This window comes from Oncorhynchus mykiss, chromosome 1, assembly GCF_057628025.1.
Source record: "Oncorhynchus mykiss isolate SJ-2025 chromosome 1, ASM5762802v1, whole genome shotgun sequence".
Taxonomy (NCBI): domain Eukaryota; kingdom Metazoa; phylum Chordata; class Actinopteri; order Salmoniformes; family Salmonidae; genus Oncorhynchus; species Oncorhynchus mykiss.
Genome location: NC_143022.1, coordinates 45,440,086 through 45,464,488, shown reverse-complemented (window position 1 = coordinate 45,464,488; position 24,403 = coordinate 45,440,086). Strand labels below are relative to the sequence as shown.

At 45.2% G+C, this 24,403-nt stretch overlaps 1 protein-coding gene across 4 annotated transcripts in view; it reads right to left on the bottom strand.

The window, feature by feature from the left end:
* Positions 1-2,665: 2,665 nt before the first annotated feature.
* bicd1a (BICD cargo adaptor 1a) overlaps positions 2,666-24,403 on the bottom strand; it is a 94,751-nt gene continuing 73,013 nt past the window's right edge. The window contains exons 2-9 of one of the 4 annotated variants that reach the window (XM_036977938.2): positions 16,883-17,095; positions 14,072-14,224; positions 12,633-13,112; positions 8,960-10,123; positions 8,503-8,654; positions 8,032-8,245; positions 4,213-4,298; positions 2,666-3,346 (exon numbers count right to left, since the gene is read on the bottom strand). In XM_036977938.2, coding sequence (XP_036833833.2) covers positions 3,244-3,346; positions 4,213-4,298; positions 8,032-8,245; positions 8,503-8,654; positions 8,960-10,123; positions 12,633-13,112; positions 14,072-14,224; positions 16,883-17,095 — 2,565 coding nt within the window. In that variant the 3' untranslated portion in view covers positions 2,666-3,243. Of the gene's footprint in view, positions 3,347-4,212; positions 4,299-5,277; positions 8,246-8,502; positions 8,655-8,959; positions 10,124-12,632; positions 13,113-14,071; positions 14,225-16,882; positions 17,096-24,403 lie in introns of those variants that run through there. The other 3 variants (XM_036977953.2, XM_036977956.2, XM_036977931.2) reach the window with 3 other exon arrangements.

Here is a 24,403-nt window from a genome sequence, read left to right as displayed (position 1 = left end):
AGTTATTATACTGTAATAATAACCAGCATAATACAACAACAAAAACAGGTAGGCGTGAAAGGTCAAACTTAAATGAATCAATCTCCACTCTACGCAATTGTCAAAAATAAAACATTATCACGACTGCCTCTCACCTGCATAAAGTTAACACATGCAATACACCCTCTAGACTTAAGATGCTATCATTTCATCAATCATATAAGATAATTGAGATTCATTCACGCTATGACAGATCATCAATCTAGGAGCTCTACCAGCTTGGAGAGGCACTTCACACCATCTTACCTGTTGGTTTGTTGCCTCTCGTTCTCTTTCCCTCCCTGCCTGTCTGTCTGTTCATGGCTGTCACTCTCCTACCTTGATCAGAATAGCACCATACAATGGCTTAACATATGGAACACTCCTTTATGACCTCTGATCACTGTGATGAAGTTAAAGACAACCAAGCTGAAACAACTCAAATTTGCCAGCTAGTTTTCCAGGGGTGGTGTGTGTGCAGTTGCCAAGAACTTTACTTACAGTCCTTTGCTCTCCTTTGAACAAAACTCCTAAGTCCTCTTTTTTCTCTCTTATTGATTGCTGGCACATTGCTAACTTGCTGACCATATCATGAAGACTAAGACAGTGATTGTGCAAGTAATTCTGTAGCTAGCAAGTATTCTTAGCTTCACGTTCCAAGCAGAGGATGCCTGTTAAAAATAAAAGTGAGGGGGGGGGGGGGCATGTTACCGGCTTCTAACACTGCCCTCTGTATCACAATCTTCCACTGATAAAGTTAACCTGTGCAGAGAACCAAGGCAGTAGGGTAAATTATTCTCCATAGATAGACACCAGTCGTACACTAGACTAGCTTTGGACCTCACACATATCTTTCATACTCTACCGTTCCACCGAAGGTTTTAGAATGAAAACAAGTGATTCCACAAACATAGACAGAAATCAAATCAATGTAAACATGTATACAGTATAGAAGTAGCATACCCATTCTCCACTGCCATTTAACATGCTTTCACCTGTGCTTATTGTGTGGATTCCAAGGGTGATTGTTCTTTATGGCTACTATACACATCTTACCAGAATACCAGAATCCACCCGTATGGTGTGATTCAATTCATGTAGAACTGTAAGAAAAAACGGTCTTAATGCCTCTGGCTCATATCCATAAGAAACTAGATGTTCAGATTGCCCCTCAATAAACCTGTTTAGTCAAACATAAGACATAATCATTATTTGATTTGAGAGAGAGAGAGAGAGAGAGAGAGAAAGAGCCAGAGAGAGATAGCGGGAGAAAGGGAGCTCTCTGTTCATTTTCCAAGGCCAATAAAGTACTTGTGTATCACTGAAAGAGAGAGAGAGAGAGAGAGAGAGAGAGAGAGAGAGAGAGAGAGAGAGAGAGAGAGAGAGAGAGAGAGAGAGAGAGAGAGAGAGTGTGTGAATCAGGTAAATGATTCATGCAACATTAGGTAGATTACATCATCAACATGATCAGACAGTTTGGATCTAGGCTCACCTTGAATTAATGTTTCAACAAAGAACATAAAAAAGTCGCCAGACCACCAAACCTCAATGCAAATTGATCTGAAGGTGTAGGGATGACTCACAAAATACACCCGGTCTCCTGGAAGCCTTTGGGATTTATCCCTGTTTTCGTTTAGCTGGTTAGTGTGATGTTATTACATCCGGCAGAGTAGAGATATTTATGGCTCTGTTAACCGGGAAGAGAGATGCCTGGACAGAGATCTCACCACAGTCATTGGACCTGACAGAGCATCCAACCAAATATAAACAAAGTCATGTCCAGTGTTGTTGCTTCAGTAGATAGTCCTAATTGTGCTTGTAAAGAAGGATGTTTGGAGGAGAGAGTAGCTTACCTTTAGTTTGAACCTATTTAGTCCATACCGAGTTAAAATGCCTGATTACTGTCATCTCTTTTGGGTTAGACAGAGTGAAACAAGCGATCCCTTGTACATAAACAACATGAAGCTTAAGACGAGCCAATTCGAATGTCCTTCGACAGAAACATGGTACTACCGGGGCAATGTGTTATCTGAACTGTGTAAAAAACTAAACCAAGGGGTGTCATGTCACACATGTCATGGTCAAGTCAAACCTGTGCAATTCAAAAGGCCACATCCAGGCCTACAGACCTAGACCTCACTTCCTCATCTCCTACCTTAGTCTCGAGTCTCTATGTCAAGTACGATCTCAACTCCATGACAAACATAACCAATCGCCTCAGCAGTAAAAAAAAAAAGAACTGAAGTAAAAAATATAATCTTTATGCCTTTTGCAAAAAAGTTGTATAAAAACAAGCATCTCAAGTGTAGTTACGTTAGATTGGTCATTGAAATCAAGAACGCCCATCTCATCAAACATTATCCTTGTAATGCAATATCACATCCATTCAATTAGTCTTTCCACGTTGATGTCAAATTCAATGTATTCTTTAACATGACCATGGTAGAAAAGACAGAACCACTTACACATGTAGAGATTATGCTTACAAACAGATGCTTTTAGGTCTAATATTCTGTCTAGTCTGTTAGGCAAGTTTGTAAGCCTTTCACGTTACCAAAAAGAAACGCTGTTATTGACGGAACATTTCTGGCTACACTTGTAGGATATAGACCATACAAAACCTTGTTATATTCAATTGGGAAAGAGGTTTTTGTTCTATCGATTTTTTTATTTTTTTAAAAGATTGCAATAAGGACATAACAGCCATAGTTGAATGAATCTGAGCTAAATCAATCCTCATTATTTAAGTCCAAGTACCACAGCAATAATACACATCTTGAATTCCATTTTCAAAGAATGACCAAGAAACAATCAGATGATATCACATGCAAATTCAAATGAATAAATGGATGAACAAACACAAATAAATAAATAACCAGTTAAATAGATAAGTCAGCTAAATAGATCATAAATAATCATATAGATACAGGACATTGTTTAAGTCAATTTGTCACTCTGGTGTTTGCCCTGCTGTCCGGTCCGCCAGTCTCTCTCTTGTGGACAGGATGTGATTTTATTCCAGCCCAACCAATGAGGAGTATCCCGAACTTGCTCTGTAACCTCACCAACCGGGAGAAAGTGTGGTATGTGGAGGAGGGGCTTGCTGAGGGGACACAAAGACTAGGCACCAGGATGGGGTGCCAGGTTGAGGGAGATGAGAGACAGGTGTCCTTAGTGCTGTGTGCCTCCGTGAGGGCCGGGTCCATGGGTGTGGGTGCTCGAGTCCTAGGGGCCTTGGGGGCGAGGCTGCTGGGTCATTGAGGGGGAATGGCTGGAGAAGGTTGGTGTCTGGTCCTCCTGGAGGGCCGTCACAATGTTAGGACTCGGACTGCAAGGAAGACGGGAGGGAGAAGAGAAAAGAGCAAGAGAGGAGTGGAGAACAGGGAAAAAAGTCAAAAGGACATGTATGCCACTGGTGCTATTAAGTGCTCAGAAATTAACAAACAAACAAATGGGAGGGACAAAACTGTTCCCAAAAACAACAGAGATGGAAATTGTTCAAATTTCAGGAGGGGAAGAACATTCAAATATTTTGGGAGGAGAGTTGACTTGCTTAAACAACACTATGACCAAGAGAAGGAATAGTAGACAGGACATCAGTTACTTATTTGCCTGTAGGGATGATTCAGAGGCAATGAGATCTACTGTATGGGTGGGTTGTAGGGGGCTGGTTGGGGATTGTAGTGAGATGAACTGAGTTAGCTCTGTAGGAATTTGATCTAAGTAGAAGTAGATGATCTGCATTAAGAAGATGAAGCAGAGTGTTACTGGTGACAAAAGCTTCATGCAAAACCAATGCATGTGCTAACACTAATTATAGCCCTTATACTAAGCAATACAGTTTCAGTGTAGCTGTGTCATAAATACCAACGCCTCGTGCTGTGAGTCAGAAAAATACACAAGTCTTCTCGCCTTAATGAGTTTCTTAAGCTCAGGCTTCTGTGTGTGTGTGTGTGTGTGTGTGTGTGTGTGTGTGTGTGTGTGTGTGTGTGTGACTAGATGCCTGTTATGTAAATGTGTTTGATCCATCAAGTACAGTATAGTAGTGTGAATATGAACTAATATCTGTGGCTTAAGAACCAGCCGTGCGGGGCATGCTGCGTGTATCCTGCAGGCCCAAGTCACAAGGAGAGCGAGTGAGAGAAGCGGAAAGAGACAGGAGGAGATGTAGAGCTCAGGCCTCTAGGACGTTACCTGTGGACTAGGGAGACTCTCCTTAGTGGTGGGGAGAGTGGCGATACTGAGGCAGAGGAAGCAGGCTGCTGACAATCTACAAGAAACTGATACATTAGACAGATATACAGAGTGGTGACAGTCAGGGTTAGTGGGACAGACAAAGACATGGGTGCACAAGACAGGAGGAAAGACTTGTCAGGGACAAAGAGACACACGGGACTCGTCATGTAATAACTCAACATGTCCGAGGAGAGGACGTCGGTTGTGGAACCTTTTGCTCTTTCAGGGTAGAACATTAGAGCATAATGGCATTGTAGTGATTATGCTTTTAGTAGTCATGCTTGTAATCACTTTCATTTGACTGGAATATCACATTCTGCAAGTTAATATCTTACTGTAATACAGTTCATTTGAGTTAATACAATCTGCACACTCTTAAGTTTCTTCTGATTTATTTGCCTAGAAAGTAAATGATTCGTGCTTTCTACCGCCTGACATACCACAGTAGTTAATATTGTGTGAGAGAAGTTGTTTATGTTTCTGTGAGAGAGAGAGAGAGAGAGAGAGAGAGAGAGAGAGAGAGAGAGAGAGAGAGAGAGAGAGAGAGAGAGAGAGAGAGAGAGAGAGAGAGAGAGAGAGAGAGAAAGAGCCAGAGAGAGAGAGAGAGAGAAAGAGCCAGAGAGAGATAGCGGGAGAAAGGGAGCTCTCTGTTCATTTTCCAAGGCCAATAAAGTACTTGTGTATCACTGAAAGACTGCTCGTTATTCAAAACCAGCCTCGTCTGACCCAACTGACAAGGCATTCCTCTGTCCATCCTTCGAGGAGGATGGACAGCACTGCTAAGGGGAAAAACACAGACACACGTAGAACATTTACGCACAGTTTCAAATCCGGTACTGTATTTTTCTGTGCTGCACCAAAAAAGAGACATACAAACAAACAAAAACCTAATGGCGACTGTCACACGGAGCAATTAACTGCTGCTCATGTAAGCCTATGGGCTAAAAACGAAGCAGCATTTTTTAGATCAGACAAGTGATAATATCATACACAATTGTAACACATTAATGAATGAATGACCCTGCAGTCTTGGGTTTTTATTTTATAGAGTCAAAGTGCAACCCATGTTATCCTATAGGGATTGGACCTGAATGTACATGGACATTCTTCACCTCAGATTGTGTCTATAAAAACATTTGACCACTGTAGGAGCCAAAAGCTAATAACCACAGAGAGGTGAGTGTAATTTAACTTGTTATCCATGGTAGGGACATGAGGGCCAAACAGCATTTGACAGGAATGACTCATTGGGAATTGTTAAGACACTGCCATCTGCTGGCACTACATGGCATGTGCATAGGGTTGCTTTGAAGTGCTTGGGTGTTCTTTTCAGGGTGCGTTATCAGCGATAGTAGGTCTGGGTAGGTGGTTAGAGTGTCACAGGGAGGAGGTCACACTGGTTTCCATGCTGCTCTGAATGGTATATCTGCATATAAACCATGTATATTCTTCCTCCTGGATCTGACTGATCAAAGTCACATGCATGCCACAACAAAAAGCTATCAACATTGACAGAAAAAGCATCATAGATCAATCACTGAGTTTCTCTCTCTCTCACTCACTCACACACACACACACACACACACACGGTTTTCTATATTAATAATAGACTCTAAGGACACAATGATGTCATGCTGTACGTAGTATAGTGTAGAGAAGGGGCAATTGCTTGTGGCGCTGAATAGGGCAGTAGACTTGTGGAAGGGACTTCTGTCAAATGCTTTTTGCTCCAGATTTGATGACAATTCAAGAGTCATGTTATTATCATGGCTTGAACATGTTAATCAAACTAGAACGATTCCTTAAAATCATAAGACGCGGCACAGGAGTCAACGTTGACCAGATTGGCCCACATTCAACAAATCTGATTTAACAAAGTGGATATTCGTCAAATCCGTCATGATTTATGTATTGTAACAGCCCACAATGTGGTTACTTAAGTCCAATTTGGATATATTTGGCTGTTTTTGCTGCATAACATATAGAAGTTGTCCCTCTTCAGGTTAAGAGGAAGTGACTGCTAAATGCTAACTCCCGTTTGTATGAGCTAGTAGCATTCATGTAGCTATCATACAGAAATCGTTGATGGCAGTCAACGCTGTTTTTAACTGGAACGCAGTTGATTGGTAACGATGACATGTGTTGGGGTTGACATTCATACAAACATTATACTCCGATTTTTACCTCAACATAGTGTGAAATACAACGAGGCGAACCCCTGGATCTTTCCCCACGCGTTTCCATGGCAATTCCATTGTTTTGGTCAAGTTCCATTGACCCCTTTACCGCGTCCATTTTGATGACCTGAATTATAATATGATTTGCAGAGTCATCAAAACGGTTTCATTTCTAGACTGTGTCAGAGAGGTACTGTAAGGCAGCCTCCATAGTAAATAAGCCTACCATAGAGAAATAGATACGGTGCCTTTCTCTGCTATACAAACAAAGATTCCTTGAGATTTCAACCAGGCTTTATATTTTCTGTGTCAAACATTCATAGGGATAGATAGACCAGAGATGAGCAACTTTGATGGGGGCGGGGCCCCGAGTTGCTTGCGGGTCTGCATTGCCCATCCCTGGGATAGACTGAGGAATTCCAATGGCTATTAGTGTCTGTGTTTCAACTGTGTAAATCATCCACTGGGTGGCGCCCAATGAGACACACAGAACAGAGTAACAGTGTAGCTCTGTGCACAGTTTATGGATGGTCGGAAAAAGCAACGTGTATATTGACTACAAACAGACTTTGATTATACAAAGTGAATAATTAACATAGGCAATGACAACAACAGGGGAATTCAATTGCCTAACAATGGAAAATAGTGGACAATATTTAGGTTGTATGATATGAGGACTAGGCTACAGCACTTCACCTCTAAAAGCTTACAGTTTATGTGCCAAGAGAGGAAGTAAAAACGTATGTTATACGGAATCAAATATCTCCAAAATGTAGAAGTATCCTTCACTCCATCTTAGCGCATTATGCATAACAAATCCTCAGAAAAATTACTAAAACTCAACTTTATTTGTCATAAAAATGTCACATTTACTGGTATATTTCTAACATATATTTCATTTCTTCCCTAAATCCCTTCATCTACAGAAATGAGCCCAAAACTATTAACAGACTTGATTATTGTCTGCAGATGGAACGAGCTGTGTTGGGCTCCTTCTCATAGCCAATTCCTGAGAAGAATGTCACAGTACTGCATAGTCATAGGTCAAGCCAGACACTGGAAACAGGAAACCAGTCTGTCCTCCTCCCTGTGTCCCACCCACCCACTTGGACTAGGGCTAGGGCATCTTGGAACTGTAGGCGTGAGGGACTGGGTTGCTGGGAGATGTGACCAGAGCAGAGGGGCGAGGTGCATCTTTTTGGGTACGAGTTCTGACCGACCCCGGCGACAAGTGTTGCCAAGTCTTAGGAATGGGTGAGCGGTAAGGAGACACGGGGGCGGAGCTAGGAGAGTGCGGACTGGAGTCTCGACTGTTAATGAGTCGACAGCACTCTAAACTCAGCGACTCTGGGTCAATGATGAAGGTCTGAGTGCCCAGGGACCACTGGGGGTGACCCAGGGGAGGCAGAGAGGAGACCAGGGATGAGGTCTGGGAAGTGCCTCCGTCTGAGGCTGACCAGGGGTTGGAGGACAGGGGCAGCTCCAGGGAGGGAGGGCTGCAGAGGGTCAGGGTGGTGTTGAAGGTGTGGGAGCAGGTGGAAGAAGGGCTGTGTATCATGGTGGGGCTGGGGGGAGCTGTGAGGGCGGCTCGTCGACTTACTTTGGGCGTGCTGCTCTTGATCTTGGGCACCTTGGCGCCGCGGCCGCGGTCCCGGGTCTGCTCGGTGTCAAACTCCAGGTCCTCCAGGCGTTGGGTCAGGGCCAGCTTCTGTTGGATGGCCATACGGAGCAGGGAGTTCAGGGTCTTCTTCTCATCCTCCGCCGCAGCCAGCTGTCTCTGCATCTCATCCAGCTGAGTCACATACTCATCACACCTAGGAGAGAGAGAGAGAGAGAGAGAGAGAGAGAGAGAGAGAGAGAGAGAGAGAGAGAGAGAGAGAGAGAGAGAGAGAGAGAGAGAGAGAGAGAGGGGGACACAACACTAGGTCAATAAACTAAGAACCACCCTTGTGTAAGCCGGGGAATACACTCTCAAACAGTGAGATTTACCAGAGGCCCAACTCATCGTCTTTGCACAGTCTTACACATCTGTGTTGTAATTGACTGCATGAGATCCCAGAATGCCACTCACCTGGTGGCGAACATGGCCCTGAGAGAGGAGAAGGTGGCGGCGTCCTCCTTCAGAGCCTTCAGCTCGTTCCTCAGCTTCATCATGGTCTCTGTCACCATGCACTTCTCATTCTCATACTTGCTCTTTAGATTAGCCAGCGCCCCCTCTGCAGTCTGGAATAGAGAGTGGGGTTTGGGTTAATTGTGTAGTTACTTTCATGTTATCAGATTATAAACAGTGTCTATTAGCCACTTTATATCTCCAACAAAGAAATAGGGCAAATGTTATGCACTATGCAAAGGAAAACTGATCAAACCTGTTGGATAATGCTGAGAACAGTGTGATGACTTTCCCAGGTACTCAGCCCTAGCCTAGTCCCAGATCTGCTTGTGCTGTCACCAAACTCCTACTGTCATTGGCGAGACAGCACAAACATATCTGGAACTAGGCTAGGTACTCAGTTCTCTGCTCTTCTCACCTGTTTGTTGGCTTTGAGCACCAGCCTGAGCGTGGCAATCTGCTCCCTCTTGGTGCTGAGGAGGGACTTGAGCTTGAGGATTTCCTCCATGCAGGCCTCCTTGTCCTTGTCGAACAAGGGGGCCAGCTCCCGGGCGGCTGCCCTCTGTCGAGACAGCTGGAGGGAGCGGTCCACGGCTCTCTGCAGGTGTTTGATCTGATCCCTGATGATGGCGTTCAGGTTGTAGATGTTCATTGGCTCCTTACGCAGGTCTCCGCCCACCTCGGGAGGGACGGAAGAGGAGGAGGGAGAGCCGTTGGAGCTGTTGATGACCGGGGAGCCAATGGGGGTGCAGATGGGGTTCCCCTGACTTCCTGGTGCTGGGGACTCCCTCCCTGTTGTTCCGTTGTCCCCACTGGGGGGGTCTTTGGAGGGCGAGTCCATGGGGCTCCGGGGGGCCTCTGAGAGCCCAGCGTTCACGGCGGCGAGGCGTCTAGCCAGGCGGGGGGAGAGTAGTGCCCGGGGGTCCTCAGAGCCCTTGAGGCTGCCGCTGCGGGTGTTACGGCTCTGACGGTAGTAGTCCAGCATGACGCGGTTGGGCGTCTCATTGTTGCAGAGACACACGTGGTGGTAGAGCTGGGCCAGCTCCTCGCTGAATGTCACCAGCTCGTCCTGCGCCCTGTTCAGCATGTCGTGGCTCTCCGTGGCCACGCCCGTCGCCGCCTGTAGTTCCGCCTCCAAACGCGCCACCTTATCGCGGGCCTCGCGGCAGCTCTTCTCCAGCCGTTTGACCTGCTCGTCCAGAGCTTGGACCTTCCCATCGCTGCTGCTCCACTCCTCCCCCTGGCCCTCCACACAATGGTTAGATTTCTCCTTCAGAGCTTTTAGCTCCGCCTTTAGGTCGATCACCTCGGTTACCGCCACCTTGTACTTACACTCCAGAATCTCCATCCCGTGGATGTTCACCACGTAGTCGTGGCGACCGGGTGCGGGCAACCCGTCGTGCGTCTCGGACTCCTGGGCGTCGGCCATCTCCTTGTCACTGTGGAGGCGCTTCATAGCGTTGAAGCGCTCGGTGAGGCGGTGGACACACTCGTGCTGCTCGGTCAGGGCCCCCTGCGTGTGCTGCAGCTGGGTCTGGGCCTCCTGCAGGTTCATCAGGAGGCTGGACTTCTCACGCTCCACCTAGAGGACAGGAAGGACATACTGCAGGGTGAGGACCACTCAGACCATACCAGCATTACCACAGACACAAAGTTCTGAGGTTCACTTAACAGTGCGCTTCACTAAGTTCAGGAACAGTAGGGTCAACTAAAAACACTGAATGATAGTGTATAAACGACCAGTATACTGAAAGAGCGTCGCGGAAATACTGATGTCATTGCACTTCCTAGGTAAAGTACAAGGCTGTTGAGGCATATGGCAGTGAAGTACAATGTATCAAGGCTTGCTAGTCACAAATTAAGCATAACCCCCCCCCTGCACGAGATTCCAGTAATTGAACTCAAGTGCTGTTTAATGTCTTTTTGGTCAGAGGAGTGTGTCAGTCATCCGGTCCACCCAGTGCTGAGGCTTTGAAACCTTATTGATCCCCAACGGGAGGAGGCCCAGGAAAACAAATGTCAATGGGTTCAGCAGTACAGTACCTGCTAGCTAGTCCAATAAATAACCCTGTCGGACTATTGTGTGTGTAGGATGTACACTCTACAGACAGAGATAAAGAGACATCACAACACAGGCAAAGCACAACCTGTGAGTCGATTCGTAGAATGTATCCGTTGATCTGTAAGCATTCATGGCATCAGCCATCAAATCTCTCATTTTTCACCCATAGACTGTACAGTAGACTAAAACACATGCATCTCAGTGGATATCGTAAGGAATCATTACAAACCACTTTTATGCCATACTTTTACGACAAATGTTTATATTGTATTTTATATGTCTGCTATCTGAGATAAATTGAGTAAATCTAATGTAATGCTTGATGGAAACAGATCTAAATTACAACACAGTGAGGATGACAAATTAAAACCGCCCTCTCCTGAAAGCAATTAAGAGCCTGGTGTTGTTTACTTCAGCGACTTAATGGAACCTTGATTAATCCAAGAGGGGACCTCCATTTGAAGACAAATTCAAACCTCTAGTGATACATTTTGCATCCACAAATCATTCATTTCCCCACTGACCTCAGCAAGAGAAACAAGTGTGGACCTTGGCATAGATTCATAGTGTCTGGAACTCTGTAGCAGGGATGCAACACCAATCTTCCATGAGAAATTCCATCATTTGGTGTTTTGTTGATGGTGGTGGAAAACACTGTCTGACATGCCGCTCCAGAATCTCCCATAAGTGTTCAACTGGGTTGAGATCTGTTAACTGAGAGGCGCACGAGCACGCACGCGCACGCGCACACGCACACACACACACGCACACACACACACACACACACACACACACACACACACACACACACACACACACACACACACACACACACACACACACACCTATGCTCCTTTGAGACCCCTCTTTCAAAGTCACTGAGATCTCTTCTTCTAGCCATGGTAGCCAAAATAATGGGCAACTGGGCATTTTTCTACATGACCCTAGGCACGGTGGGATGTTAATTGCTTTATTAACCACACCTGTGTGGAAGCACCCGCTTTCAATCTACCTTGTATCTCTCATTTACTCAAGTGTTTCCTTTATTTTGGCAGTTACCTGTATGTACTGTATGTACAGTATGTGTGTGTTGTCCTGTGTACCCTCCCTGTGCATATGCGTGTTGTCCCTCTGTGTTCTCACCTTTCCCTGTGAGGGATTCTGTACGGAGCGTAGTAGCACTGCTCTGTCCCAGCAGCCCGTCTCTCTCCCTCTGCCTTCCACTCTCCTCTGGATCCGCTGCCCTGACAGGCCTCCCCATGGCAGACGCCGTACACTCCTCCACACCACCGCTCTGCCGTTCTACTCTCCCCTGTCTACTCTCCCCTGTCTGCCAACATCCACAGATGTCCCCAAAATCTGCCAAATGAGCCCCAATGGCCCTCTTGAGATGGAAGTCTTCAGAAAGACCAAAACAGCTCTGAAACTAGTCATTGGTAAATCATACGGAGCGTGGTCACAGACTTATGGTCTGCTAGATAATAAAAGATGGACGACATCTGACAGGCTTTTTTGTTGTTGTCTTGTTCTCAAAATGTCACCACCTTGTGATTGGTTGGCTGCTGCCTGCAGTAGTGTGATGAAAGAGGCAGGTTGTTTGGATGTCTAATCTGAAGGCTGACACTCCCATTCCCTAATGAAATGTGCTGTGGACAGAGGGGGTCGATAACCATGCCCTAACGCATTAGGTGTGCAGGCCAAATCGCTGGTTTTGTCTCTCTAAGTAAACCACATTGATTTGCTCAGAGCAAATTAGGAAGGTGGTCGGATGGAAGGGATTAAAATACTCCCTGGTAACAACAAAGACCTAGGTACAACCTCCCAAGGACATTCACGTGGTGTCGCAACAATCACTCAGCCTGGTACAAGATCTGCTTGGGCTGTCTGGCCAACTCCTATGGTCATTTTTACCTGACAACGACCATAAGAGGTGGCAAGACAGCACAAACAGATCTGGGACCAGACTAACAATCACTCAGACATAGTAGTGAGAAGAACCCACTATGTTTCAGCTAGAGTAGAGACCCACCTGAAGGAGCTGCTGTTTGAGTTTCTGTATCTCAGACAGGTTGAGCTCGCTGAAGAGGTCTGACACAGGACCGTGCAGCCCTTCCCCCTTCCTGGGCAGCCGGTAGTCGCCGTTCACCTTAACCAGTCCCAGGTGGCCGTTACAGTCGCTGTTGCTATCCTCATTCCCATTGGTGCCATTGGGCATGGCTGTACCATTACTCCCAACCTCTTCTGTGGCAAACTTGAGCCCGTCGACCGTGGCGGTGAGTGCCAGGTGGGCTCCGGCCCCATATACACTGTCGCTGAGGGTGATGTGGTGGGCCAGCTCCTTCCTCAGGCTGTTCTTCTGCTCCCTCTCGATCTTCAGGGCATCCAGGGCCTCCTCTAGCTGGGACTGAGAGATGTCCTTCAGACGCAGAGCATCCTCCAGCTGGCTGTTCAGCAGCACAGTCTCCTCCTCCAGAACCTTGATCTCATGCTTCAGACCCTCATACTCCACCTGGGGGAGAGGGGGAGCAGGGGACAGACAGAGGACAGGAGGAAAAGGGACACACAGAGAACACACAGACAGAAAGGACACAGATAGAGAACACACAGACAGAAAGGACACAGATAGAAAACACACAGACAGAAAGGACACAGATAGAAAACACACAGACAGAAATGACACAGATAGAGAACACACAGATAGAAAACACAGACAGAAATTACACAGATAGAGAACACACAGACAGAAATGACACAGATATAGAATACACAGACAGAAAGAACACAGATGGATGACACACAGAGAGAAAAGACAGAGATAGATGACACACAGAGAGAAAGGACACCGATAGATGACACACAGACAAATGACACAGATGGATGACAAGGATAATAAGTCATATACATTGTTAGTAGTTTTAAAGCCACAATCAGCAGGTCAAACACTAACCAATCGTTATCCCCACCCCCCATTTCAGTAAAAAGCTGATGAATATGTAGCCACTCTCAAATTCATAGCCAGAGCTATGGATGCAATGATGATATCAACATACAGTTGTATCTATGTTTTGAGGCTATCTAGTGTTTGTTTTTATTTACTTTGTTAAAATTAACAAACATTGTAGTAAAACAAGTTTATATTTAGTGTTCTGATGGGGTACGAGAGTTGAACTAAGCTCATGGGGCATTTCTAAGTTATATTCTTCAAGAATCAATGGGTACATATCATTCATTTATATGTCCAAAAGATGTAGCAACTGCAGATTGCCTCTTTAAGGTCAGACAATAAGGAACTTGGATGAGCTGAGTCAACATTTGAGTAACATCATTTGCTATGACTGTGTATGAGTCATTTTTAAGATGTATTGATGACTGTGCGAGGTAAACAATAACGGTAATGGCTGAGAGACAGGCGTGGCTGTCTGTACTGTGTGTGCACTAAACCATAACAGCAATGGTGTTGATGCTGACCTGGTTCTGTTTGAGTGTGGACACTAGTTTCTGGAGGGTGATGTTCTCCTCCTCCAGCTCGGTGTAGTCCTGTAGGAGACGGGCCTCTCTGAATTTACACTCCCTGATCTCCTCCCTCATCCGGCTCCGCTGCAACTCCAGCACCTCATTACTCTGGGAGTAGAGAGGAGCGAGGGAAGGAAAGTGAGGGCAAAGTCAGGTCCTAATCTGCAAACAGTTCAACACATCAAGTACATACTGTATAATCATTCACAAAACATGTTTAAATCACATAGAATCGTTTGACTTTGTGTAGATCCACTGCTGGCCGCCAAACTACCGCATCTTTACTGGGTAGTTACGACATTACGTAATTACTGTATATTAACTACAGTATGAACGTCTATGTGGCGAAACACGAACTAAAACAGTCTGGCATGTGTCAGCACTACTTTGTCTCTCTGTTGGCCCCATAGTACGTGAACCAGTGGCACTTTGCTGCATGTTCTGAAACTCTTGGATGCAGTAATAACAGATGCCTTTGTTCTGCTGGATCTATAAGTCCAGTCCAGATACCTGGCCTCTTGTCTCTCTTTAATGCACCAAATCTAAATAGGCCACGCACACGCACACAGTATCTCCTCTGATGTGTTGATGATAATCAGACTGAGACTCTGTCAAACAATTTCCCCCCCTTGAGTTTAAAAGCGAAGACTCAGCACTCTCCTTTGCAGCAAGATAATTTCCCGCAGAGAACAGAGGCAGTAGCCATAGAGATCTGAACATGCTGTGGTGGATCAGATGATTTATTAGGTGGGAGAAATTCTAGTAGTGACCCGAAAATGTCATAAATCTGGGGAATCGGTTACAAGTCGGGAAGATGAGCCTCAGCAGCGAAAGCTCCGCGTTTTCATGTGGATGTCAACGCCAAGATTCACACAAAAAGAAGAAAAGAAGACCACTTAGATATCAGAGCACTCTATCTCCTCTTGTTATCCCTTCCAGAAGACACCCACCCACCTCGAGACACACTCTACAGCATTGTAGCACACTCATCGCGATGCAGCACTTTCCCCTGTTGCTACCTCGAGGCAACTTACGACGAAGACAATAGAATGGCAAAAATAAATTTGGGAAAAACAGCTAACAAACAAACTCTGTGACATTACTGTTTATTGTATATGACCCCTGAGGGTTGCTAATGGACAGTGTTTTCTCATTACATATTCGTCACAACGCAGGGCATAAGGACTAAGTCCAGGGGGATTACTGGCCAATGATCTGCCAGCGAGGGTCTATAGAGGCTAGGGTCTATCAGAGGCTCCTCCACACCACCATAGGGGTCAGGTCAAGGCCAGCACACCGTCAAACACCGGCACAACACAGCCACAATGGTAAAGGACAACACTGTAGCCCATTCTACATCAGGGCCAGGATTCATTTCAATAATGCAGGTTAACAACTAGCGACAGGCCAGAGCTTATTTCATTTACAAACAGTATAATACACAGAGCCTACTATTAACCTAGTCTCTATCCTTTAGCCTCCGAGCCTAGAAAAACACTTTCTTCACTGCATTCCATTGGTTTTCCTAGATGCAAATACTGCTGAGACAGAAGCTGTTTGGAATCCACATGAAAGCAGCTGATTAGACGCAGTCAGAGACAAATGAAGCCCCTTGTGTAGCTGCAGCATCTGTCTCCCGCATAAAATAAAAGACGGGCTTCTAATTGATATGCGCCGCACAGGCAAATGAGGTCTACACAGCAAGGCAACAGGCTAACCAACAGATCATCAAAGAGCCAAGGGCTGCCCTGGTCAGAGGAGGCAGAGACAGTGTATTGGCTTGATTAAACTAGGCACAGTAAAAATGGGAGGCTGAGGGGCCGGTCATTTTAAAGAGCAACAGCCAGAATTTCCTTTCATTCATTAGGAGGCTTTTCATAGGGCAGTACCAATGGTTTCTGGCCCAATTACATGTGTAGCCTATGTAATCTTTCAATATGTTTTAGACTTTGGTTGATTGGTTAAATGATTTATAATCTTATACATCTGAGACAAATTATATTGGTCTTTTACAAAGATTTGAATCACATTAACTGGCCTGACATTTTTTGGAAAGCTTGGTATGACGAGTGAAGCGGAAATAAACATTAACTGTGCGACCCCAGAGGTCCCTGCCAACAGCGCGTGGAGCAGCTAATCTAACTAGTGAATGAACTGCTGCGGCTCCCAGGCTGGGAGGGTACAGTCTGCCCTGCACTGCGTGATGGGAGAGCAGCCCGGCTCACTCGGGGACGCACATGTGCCGAGCTCAGGGCATTTCTCTTATTCCCTAGCTTAGCACAGGATTTGCCTTCCACAATGGGGTCGTGGCCGCAGCAGCGTCTGACCCCGGACAGAACCCCTCTGCGACTGCAGACACGCACGTAACCCCCCCCCCCCTACCTCACACACACAGGCATATACGCTTACGCACACATGCACACACACACACACAAACACTCTGCGTGACCCCTTAACCCCTATTCAGAGTGGCCCTGTGACCGCTACTGTATCTAACACAGACTATAACACAAACAACTACCACCAATAAAACAGATCAGCAGGGAAGAAATGAAGACAAGCAAGATGCACCTCATGTTAATCTACAAATCTAATTGTGGGACACTACAGTACCGACTGCAGGCTACATTGTGTACACAACATCACACTGTGGATTCACAGTAGCCCACAGTGGAAAAGTGAAACCATGTCCCAGCTCAAACTGTACTACAGCCTGATACTAGTCTGAGGTGTGAGTAAGTGACATCAGCGGTCAAAGGCCACTACTTCGCTGTTCTCCTGCAGCACGGCGTTGAGCCTCTCGCTCTCGTTGGACGCGTTGGACGCCACCGAGCGGCTCAGCTTCAGCTCAGTCTGCAACTCCAGCAGCCGGCCCATGTAGTAGGCCTCCTTAGACGCTGACTCCTGCAGCAGTGACTCCTCGTTGCTCTCGCCGTCCTCCGCCACTTTACGCTGGTTGGAGTAGGCCTGGCCAAACGCCTGGGGAGACAGAGAGGGAATAGATGAGAATAAAGATTAGATACAGTATTTGGATAGAACGTAAATCGGTCTTGGAGAGGCAGAGGGTTAGCCGCGGTTAAGTGCCTTCCTCAAGGGCACAATGGTAGTGGTAGTAATGATCTGAAACCAGCAGCACTCAAGTAGCCAGTTCAGTCCACACCTTTAATGGCAAAACATCTTATACACTTTGGATATGGTTATGGAGAAGACTATGTCCCACCAGGGCCATTCTTATCACCTACAAAGCTCCAGGGTTGTCCCTCTTGGCATCAAGGGTATTGTGCGATGATATTTCAGCCCCTGTCTCAGATCAATAGACACAGTGTCCCCATTCTCCTGACACAGGTTTTCACACAGCGCTCCGAGCTGACTTGTCATGACAAAGGAATCCTGGCTTTATGCTTGATTGAGGTGATCACAGCAGTGATCAACAACAGCAGAAACCACTCAGCCAATGACCCCTGGATACCGGCCATGTTTGAAAGGTGGATCCTGTTCACACCTGTAAAGGCTACCTCTACAGCACCAGGGTTGCATTCATTAGGAACCAAACAGACTGAAATAGAGAGTGATTACGTGGCCTTGTCCAATAAGAAATGCTCAATTTTATTTACGTTGCATAGTCTACGATCTACAGGTAACTGCCAAAATAATGGAAACACTTGAGTAAATGAGGGATACAAAGTATATTGAAAGCAGGTGCTTCCACACCACACAGGTGTGGTTCCTGAGTTAATTAAGCAATAAACATCCCAGCATGCTTAGGATAATGTATAGAAATGCTGGGCAGGCCATTATTTTGGCTACCTTGGCTATGCCCCCATAGGATGACAATGCCCCCATCCAAAGGGCACGAGCGGTCACTGAATGGTTTGATGAGTATGAAAACGATGTAAACCATATGCCATGGACGTCTGTCATCAGATCTCAACCCAATTGAACACTTATGGGAGATTCTGGAGCGGCGCCTGAGACAGCGTTTTCCACCACCACCAACATAACACCAAATGACGGAATCTTCTTGTGGATGAACGGTCCTGCATCCCTCCAATAGAGTTCCAGACACTTGAAGAATCTATGCCAAGGTGCATTGAAGCTGTTCTGGTGGCTCGTGGTGGTCCAACACCCTATTAAGACACTTTATGTTGGTGTTTCCTTTATTCTAAGCAGTTACCTGCAGGTCCCATGAGATGCGAATGAACACTTTCTACCTATTTACATTATGGCTTATTATTCCCTCAGAATCCATGTAATGTAAGGTCAAGTGTAGAAGATTAGAGTATGAAATGAGATTAGATGAGATTGTACTTTTTGTCTACTTGCACAGAAATGTTGCTTTCCTACAGGCACGCGCACAGCTTCTGCGACACTCCTACAGGCTCACTGAATAGCACGCAACACCATATCCCCCAGCAGGTCTTAGCCAGAACGATGTCTACGATGGGAGTTAGTACCTGAAGAGGCCTCAATGAAGCGCTTACTCCGAGACAAGACACCATCGTTTAGGAGGTGCAGAGGAACTTTTAAACTGTGGTAAGACCGAATATATGTTATGGTTCTTGGAAAGACTTGGTTATACATTCATTTACCATTTTTATTTATTCAGGGGATCATATTAATATGACTAAATGAGGCCTGAGTATATCATGAAAAGCAAAAAATAAATAAATCAGGCAACGTAGTAGATACTGTATTGTAGTAGACTATGCCCTGTGTGTGTGTGTTCAATTCACTTGAAGACAATTATAACATCACAATAAAGAAGCCAGTTAGAACATTTGAATGTGATAATACCACAATTGAATACAGGAACTCCAGCAGAATGTTTAAATGCAGAATATTGATAGGCACCAGTGTTGTTTTGGAACTGTTTTGGTGTTTTTTTTTTTGGTTTTCCAAAATGGTGGATAAAATTTCCGAACCTATTTCAGAGGACATTGAAGTTGAATTTCAAAATACAAAAAACAAGGGTGACAATCAAACTGTATTCTTAACATTTATTCCCAAGGTTCATGGCTTATGGCTTTTTTGACTTGCGTTTTTTCTTTCTCTCTGCAGTTTAACAGGATACTTCGGCGTCTGTATGTTGTACTGGGAGCGCTGGCCATGCCAAATAGGGCTGTTAATCTCCCAGTACATTCAGCACCTGCCAGACCAAGAAAAATGCTGTCTGGTTGGTATGCAGAGCGTCGTGAAGGCACAGAGCTCTGATTTTCACCAAACTGTCAGAGAAGCAGAAGCCTCGGTGGCCAGACAGCCCAGTAGAAAATCTACGACTTCTACGGAAGAGGAAGGCTGAATCTAAACATGAGATGGTACCCCCACGGGGCAGTGCAGGGTCTGACCTCAGAGGACCAGGAGGTGGCTGAGTTGACGGCAGCCGTGGCTCTCCTATGTCGGCCCGATTGATACTGTGAATAGACTGTGCCCATAATTAAATCAAAGGATAAGATCATTATTACAGTATTTTAATACATTTCAATTTAACTGTAAAATTGTTATTACTCTTTTTTTTAATTGAGATTTCTTCATGAAAAATGAATATGTATTTTTTCAAACATTTGTGTATTGTACATAAAAATATAACATTTAGTTGTATTGCTAAGTGACAGTACTAGTTGTGCATGTCTGAGCGACAGAGGTCTGGACAGAGAGTTGGCTCCTCTCAGATGTAACAGTCTCAGTACCACACTCCCTCAAAGCCATACCCAGTTGGACGATTCCCCCAGAGAGCTTGAGATACTCTCTCTGATTGGTCAATTAATAATTCAGGAACACTGTTTCCACCTCATCGTCATCATCTCTCCAACATCCCAGAAAAGGAATGAATAATTCATAAGATATAAGCCTTTTTTATTTTACCTTTATTTAACCAGGCAAGTCAGTTAAGAACAAATTCTTATTTTCAATGACGGCCTGGGAACAGTGGGTTAACTGCCTGTTCAGGGGCAGAACGACAGATTTGTACCTTGTCAGCTCGGGGGTTTGAACTCACAACCTTCCGGTTACTAGTCCAACGCTCTAACCACTAGCGGCTACCCTGCCGCTACCCTACTTGTAGTCATACTACCTTAAATTAACTTATTTCTCAATGCACCATTTTTCTACCACACTTAATTACTAATTGATTTTTGAGTCAACATCACAACTCAAAGTGTTGAATAAGCAGCTTGCAGCATTTTGAGATGTATTTGTAGACAGGGGTCATTTATTATGGTTAAATCCCTTGTGCTCCAGTGCAGATCTTAATGCAGGGAGAGCGCAATAGAGCTTCATGCGGATGAAGTTAAAGCTCCCCAGCAAAAGTTGTGTGTAACTACAAGCTGATGATTTAGCAATTAAGTTACCAGGTTTGACCAGCTGTCATGGTTTGTTGAGTCTGGCTATTCATGTGTGTGTGGAGGGGAATGTGCATATACTGTACAGTTCCTTCGGAAAGTATTCAGATACCTTGACTTTGTCCATATTTTATTACTTTACAGCCTTATTCTTAAATTGATTTAAAAGAAATAAAAAAAAGTGAATACAGGTTTTTTGACATTTTTGCAAATGTATTAAAAATTAAAAACAGAAATACCTTATTTACGTAAGTATTCCGACCCTTTGCTATGAGACTAGACATTGAGCTCTAGTGCATCCTGTTTCCAATGATCATCCTTGAGATGTTTCTACAACTTAATTGGAGTCCATCTGTGGTAAATTCAATTGATTGGACAGGAAAGGAACACACTTGTCTATATAAGGTCCCACAGTTACCAGTGCATGTCAGAGCAAAAACCAAGCCATGAGGTCGAAGAAATTGTCTTTAGAGCGCCGAGACAAGATTGTGTCGAGGCACAGATCTGGGGATTGGTACCAAAACATGTCTGCAGCATTGAAGGTCCCCAAGAACACAGTGGCCTCCATCATTCTTAAATGAAAGAAGTTTGGAACCACCAAGACTCTTCATGTAGATGTGAGAACCTTCCAGAAGGACAACCATCTCTGCAGCCCTCCACCAATCAGGCCTTTATGAGTGGCCAGACGGAAGCCACTCCTCAGTAAAAGGCACATGACAGCCCACTTGGAGTTTGCCAAAAGGCACCTAAATACTCTCAGACCATGAGAAACAAGATTCTCTGTCATGATGATGAAACCAAGATTGAACTCTTTGGCCTGAATGCCAAGCTTCACATCTGGAGGAAACCTGGCACCTTTCCTACGTGTAGCATGGTGGCAGCATCATGCTGTGGGCATGAGCATCATGCACATTTCTGAAAAACAGTTTTTGCTTTGTCACTATGAGGTATTGTGTGTAGAGTGATGAAGAAAAAAAGTCTGTAACGTAACAAAATGTGGGAAAAGTCAAGGGGTCTGAATACTTTCTGAATGCACTGTATATCAGTACTTTTCTGCTCAGTACTGTGTGTGTTTGTGTGTGTGTGTGTGTGTGTGTGTGTGTGTGTGTGTGTGTGAGATAAGGAGGTTTAGCAGCGGAAGATGTATTCAACATTCATCCTTTCATTGACCGTTGACCACCTTCTGTGTCATACACACACACACACACCGACAGCTGATCCCCATCCCGTCTCCACGGAAACACAACAGCACGTCACGGTGGGTGGCGGTACAGGCTGGACATGCACGTGTGCCCACACACAATGAACCTGCTCAGAGACGAGAGGACTCTTTCATAGACAGAGAGCTCAACCATTCATGACTACTGAATAACTGGATTGAAAAGCCTCGGTCACGGTCATCATGGTCAATCAACCACAAACTGCCCCATATGACACAGTGTCACCCAATCAACCTTTACCGTCAGCATCATGACGACACTGATCAACTGGCTCGTGGGACAGGAGAGGATCCCTACGTGACATTTAGAATGTGTTGTCAATTTGTTGCCATTGACACTGATTACAGTATAAGTCAGCTTTGTTTTCCCATCTGTTCACACCAATGCTTATATACACTAGATGACTGATAGGGGGCGCTGTGTTGAAGCCACCGCACCTCCATCTTGGCACTCTCCCACCATTGTAAAAAAAATAATTTGGAAGCTATAGAAATGCATTTATTAATGTCTACATTCGCTTTTGCCACGTTTATTATATTGTTGAGATACTTTTAAAATTCTGTTATGTGAGGTAAACATTAAAATAAAAAAATGTCCCTAAAGTATCGTTTTTAGAGATTAATAATGTTAATGTCACCAGTACAACAATAAATACTTCAATGCATGTAATTCTGTCCTTGAAACATTTCATTGAAATACTGAAGAATTCCATTCCTATTCAATGGCCAACACATAGCATCAGCAATCCAGGGTTTATATACATAATTGGTTCACACCTGTACCAACAGCATGTGAACAAAACCCAGCTTTGCACAGGTTCTAAATATTTCCTTCTATTTTTCCAGCAAATCACATTTGCACACACGCAGAGCATAATCAACCCATAATCCCACACACTTCTGTCTGGCCACCACAAAAACATCTCTCTCTCTCTCTCGCTCTCTCTCTCTCTCTCTCTTTCTCTCTGTGCGTAAGGAGTCTGTTTGTGTGCAAAAGTATGTGCGTAAGGAGCTAGTATAAAATGAATGGTTTTGTACAACAGACTATTTTAGCTGGGCCTCTGTCTGTTTCATTCAACCAGTATCATACAAATGATGGGTTGCAGACCGAGTAGTTTAATTGAATTGGGTTATGAACATTGAGAACATAATTTTCTCTCTCTCTCTCTCTCTCTCTCTCTCTCTCTCTCTCTCTCTCTCTCTCTCTCTCTCTCAAATTTGTTTCAGTGGTCCTTTGTGTCTCTTCTCCTCCCAGTGCAACACCACAGAGTGATTCTGTAAGTGATTAGGTGGTAGGCCCCCTAGCTCCTAGAACAAAAGCTGCAAGCTGGCATTGTTGCTTTTAGAGGAGGGCCTGTCAATATTCAGGCAGGAGGGCAAGGTTCTACAGGCCCCTCCAAAGTCCAGCTGGGTCCCTGGAGCAGGAGCCTGGCTGGCCCCCACTCCGAGGCCCCTCTCCCCCAGACCCCTCAGGCCCCTCTCCCCCTCAGAGGGAGGACAGACAGAACGGAGGCTGCCTGTGATTCAGAATCAGTGCTGCTCATCCATAGAGACAGGGGATCCTGGATGCATAATAGGAGAGGCAGATGGTTTTCAAACATCCCCCTTCAGAGGAAAGCTAGTCATTCTCAAAGCCTGCGCTTTCCATCTGCTTCCTGTTATTTTCTGTCGAGATCATCACACTGTAACGCAGCTCAAACACATGGGACGAAAACATGTTCCGGCTCCCTGTCAAGAGGCACCCTCTTTGACGCCCGGTTGTGACGCACAACATGTCTATACTGTAACTGTATGTGACGTCGGCATAGCGACATCTTCTTGCTCTGTCACATCAAACATGGTGGATGTGAGGAGGTTTCAAGTTTAATTTCATATCCTGGGGTGAGAAAAATAAGGGGTTAACGAGCAGGGTCCAGTACGGCATACTGCATTACGGATTCCTAGCCTGAGGCCTTAATGTCTGGCCCGTCTGCGATAGAATCCACAAAGACCTTTCTATAGATATTCATCCCTCGGGCAAAGGATGAGGAGCAGACAGATCTCCAGGCGACATAGGCTGATGCACTGGTGTACGGTGCGTTGTGGCTGCTGTGCGACCCTGAAATCCTTCCCCCCTGCGACAGATCCCGATTGGGAGGGGTGGGACAGCTATGGGACATTTTTAGACCCAGGGAGCTCCGCAGGGAGGAGACTGAACGACTTCTATATAACAGTGATTCATTTCCAACCTAACCTCCATGGTAGAGCCCTCTGTGACTTCCCTTCCGCTGTGATAGGATGCAACACACACCATAAAAACCAAGGCCTGTCAACAACCACCTCATTGCCTTGACTGGAAAAGCAACTTATAAACAAACGTAACTACTTTTCCAGTGTCAGAGAGGTGAACTTGGTAGATTAAGCAACCCCATAGAAAATCTTTGGAGGGAGTTAAAAGTCCGTGTTGCCCAGCAACAGCCCCAAAATATCACTGCTCTAGAGGATATCTGCATGGAGGAATGGGCCAAAATACCAGCAACAGTGTGTGAAAACCTTACAGAAAACGTTTGACCTCTGTCATTGCCAACAAAGGGTATATAACAAAGTATTGAGATACACTTTTGTTATTGACCAAATACTTATTTTCCACCAAAATTTGCAAATAAATTCATAAAAAATCCTACAATGTGATTTTCTGGATTTTTCTTCTCATTTTGTCTGTCATAGTTGAAGTGTACCTATGATGAAAAT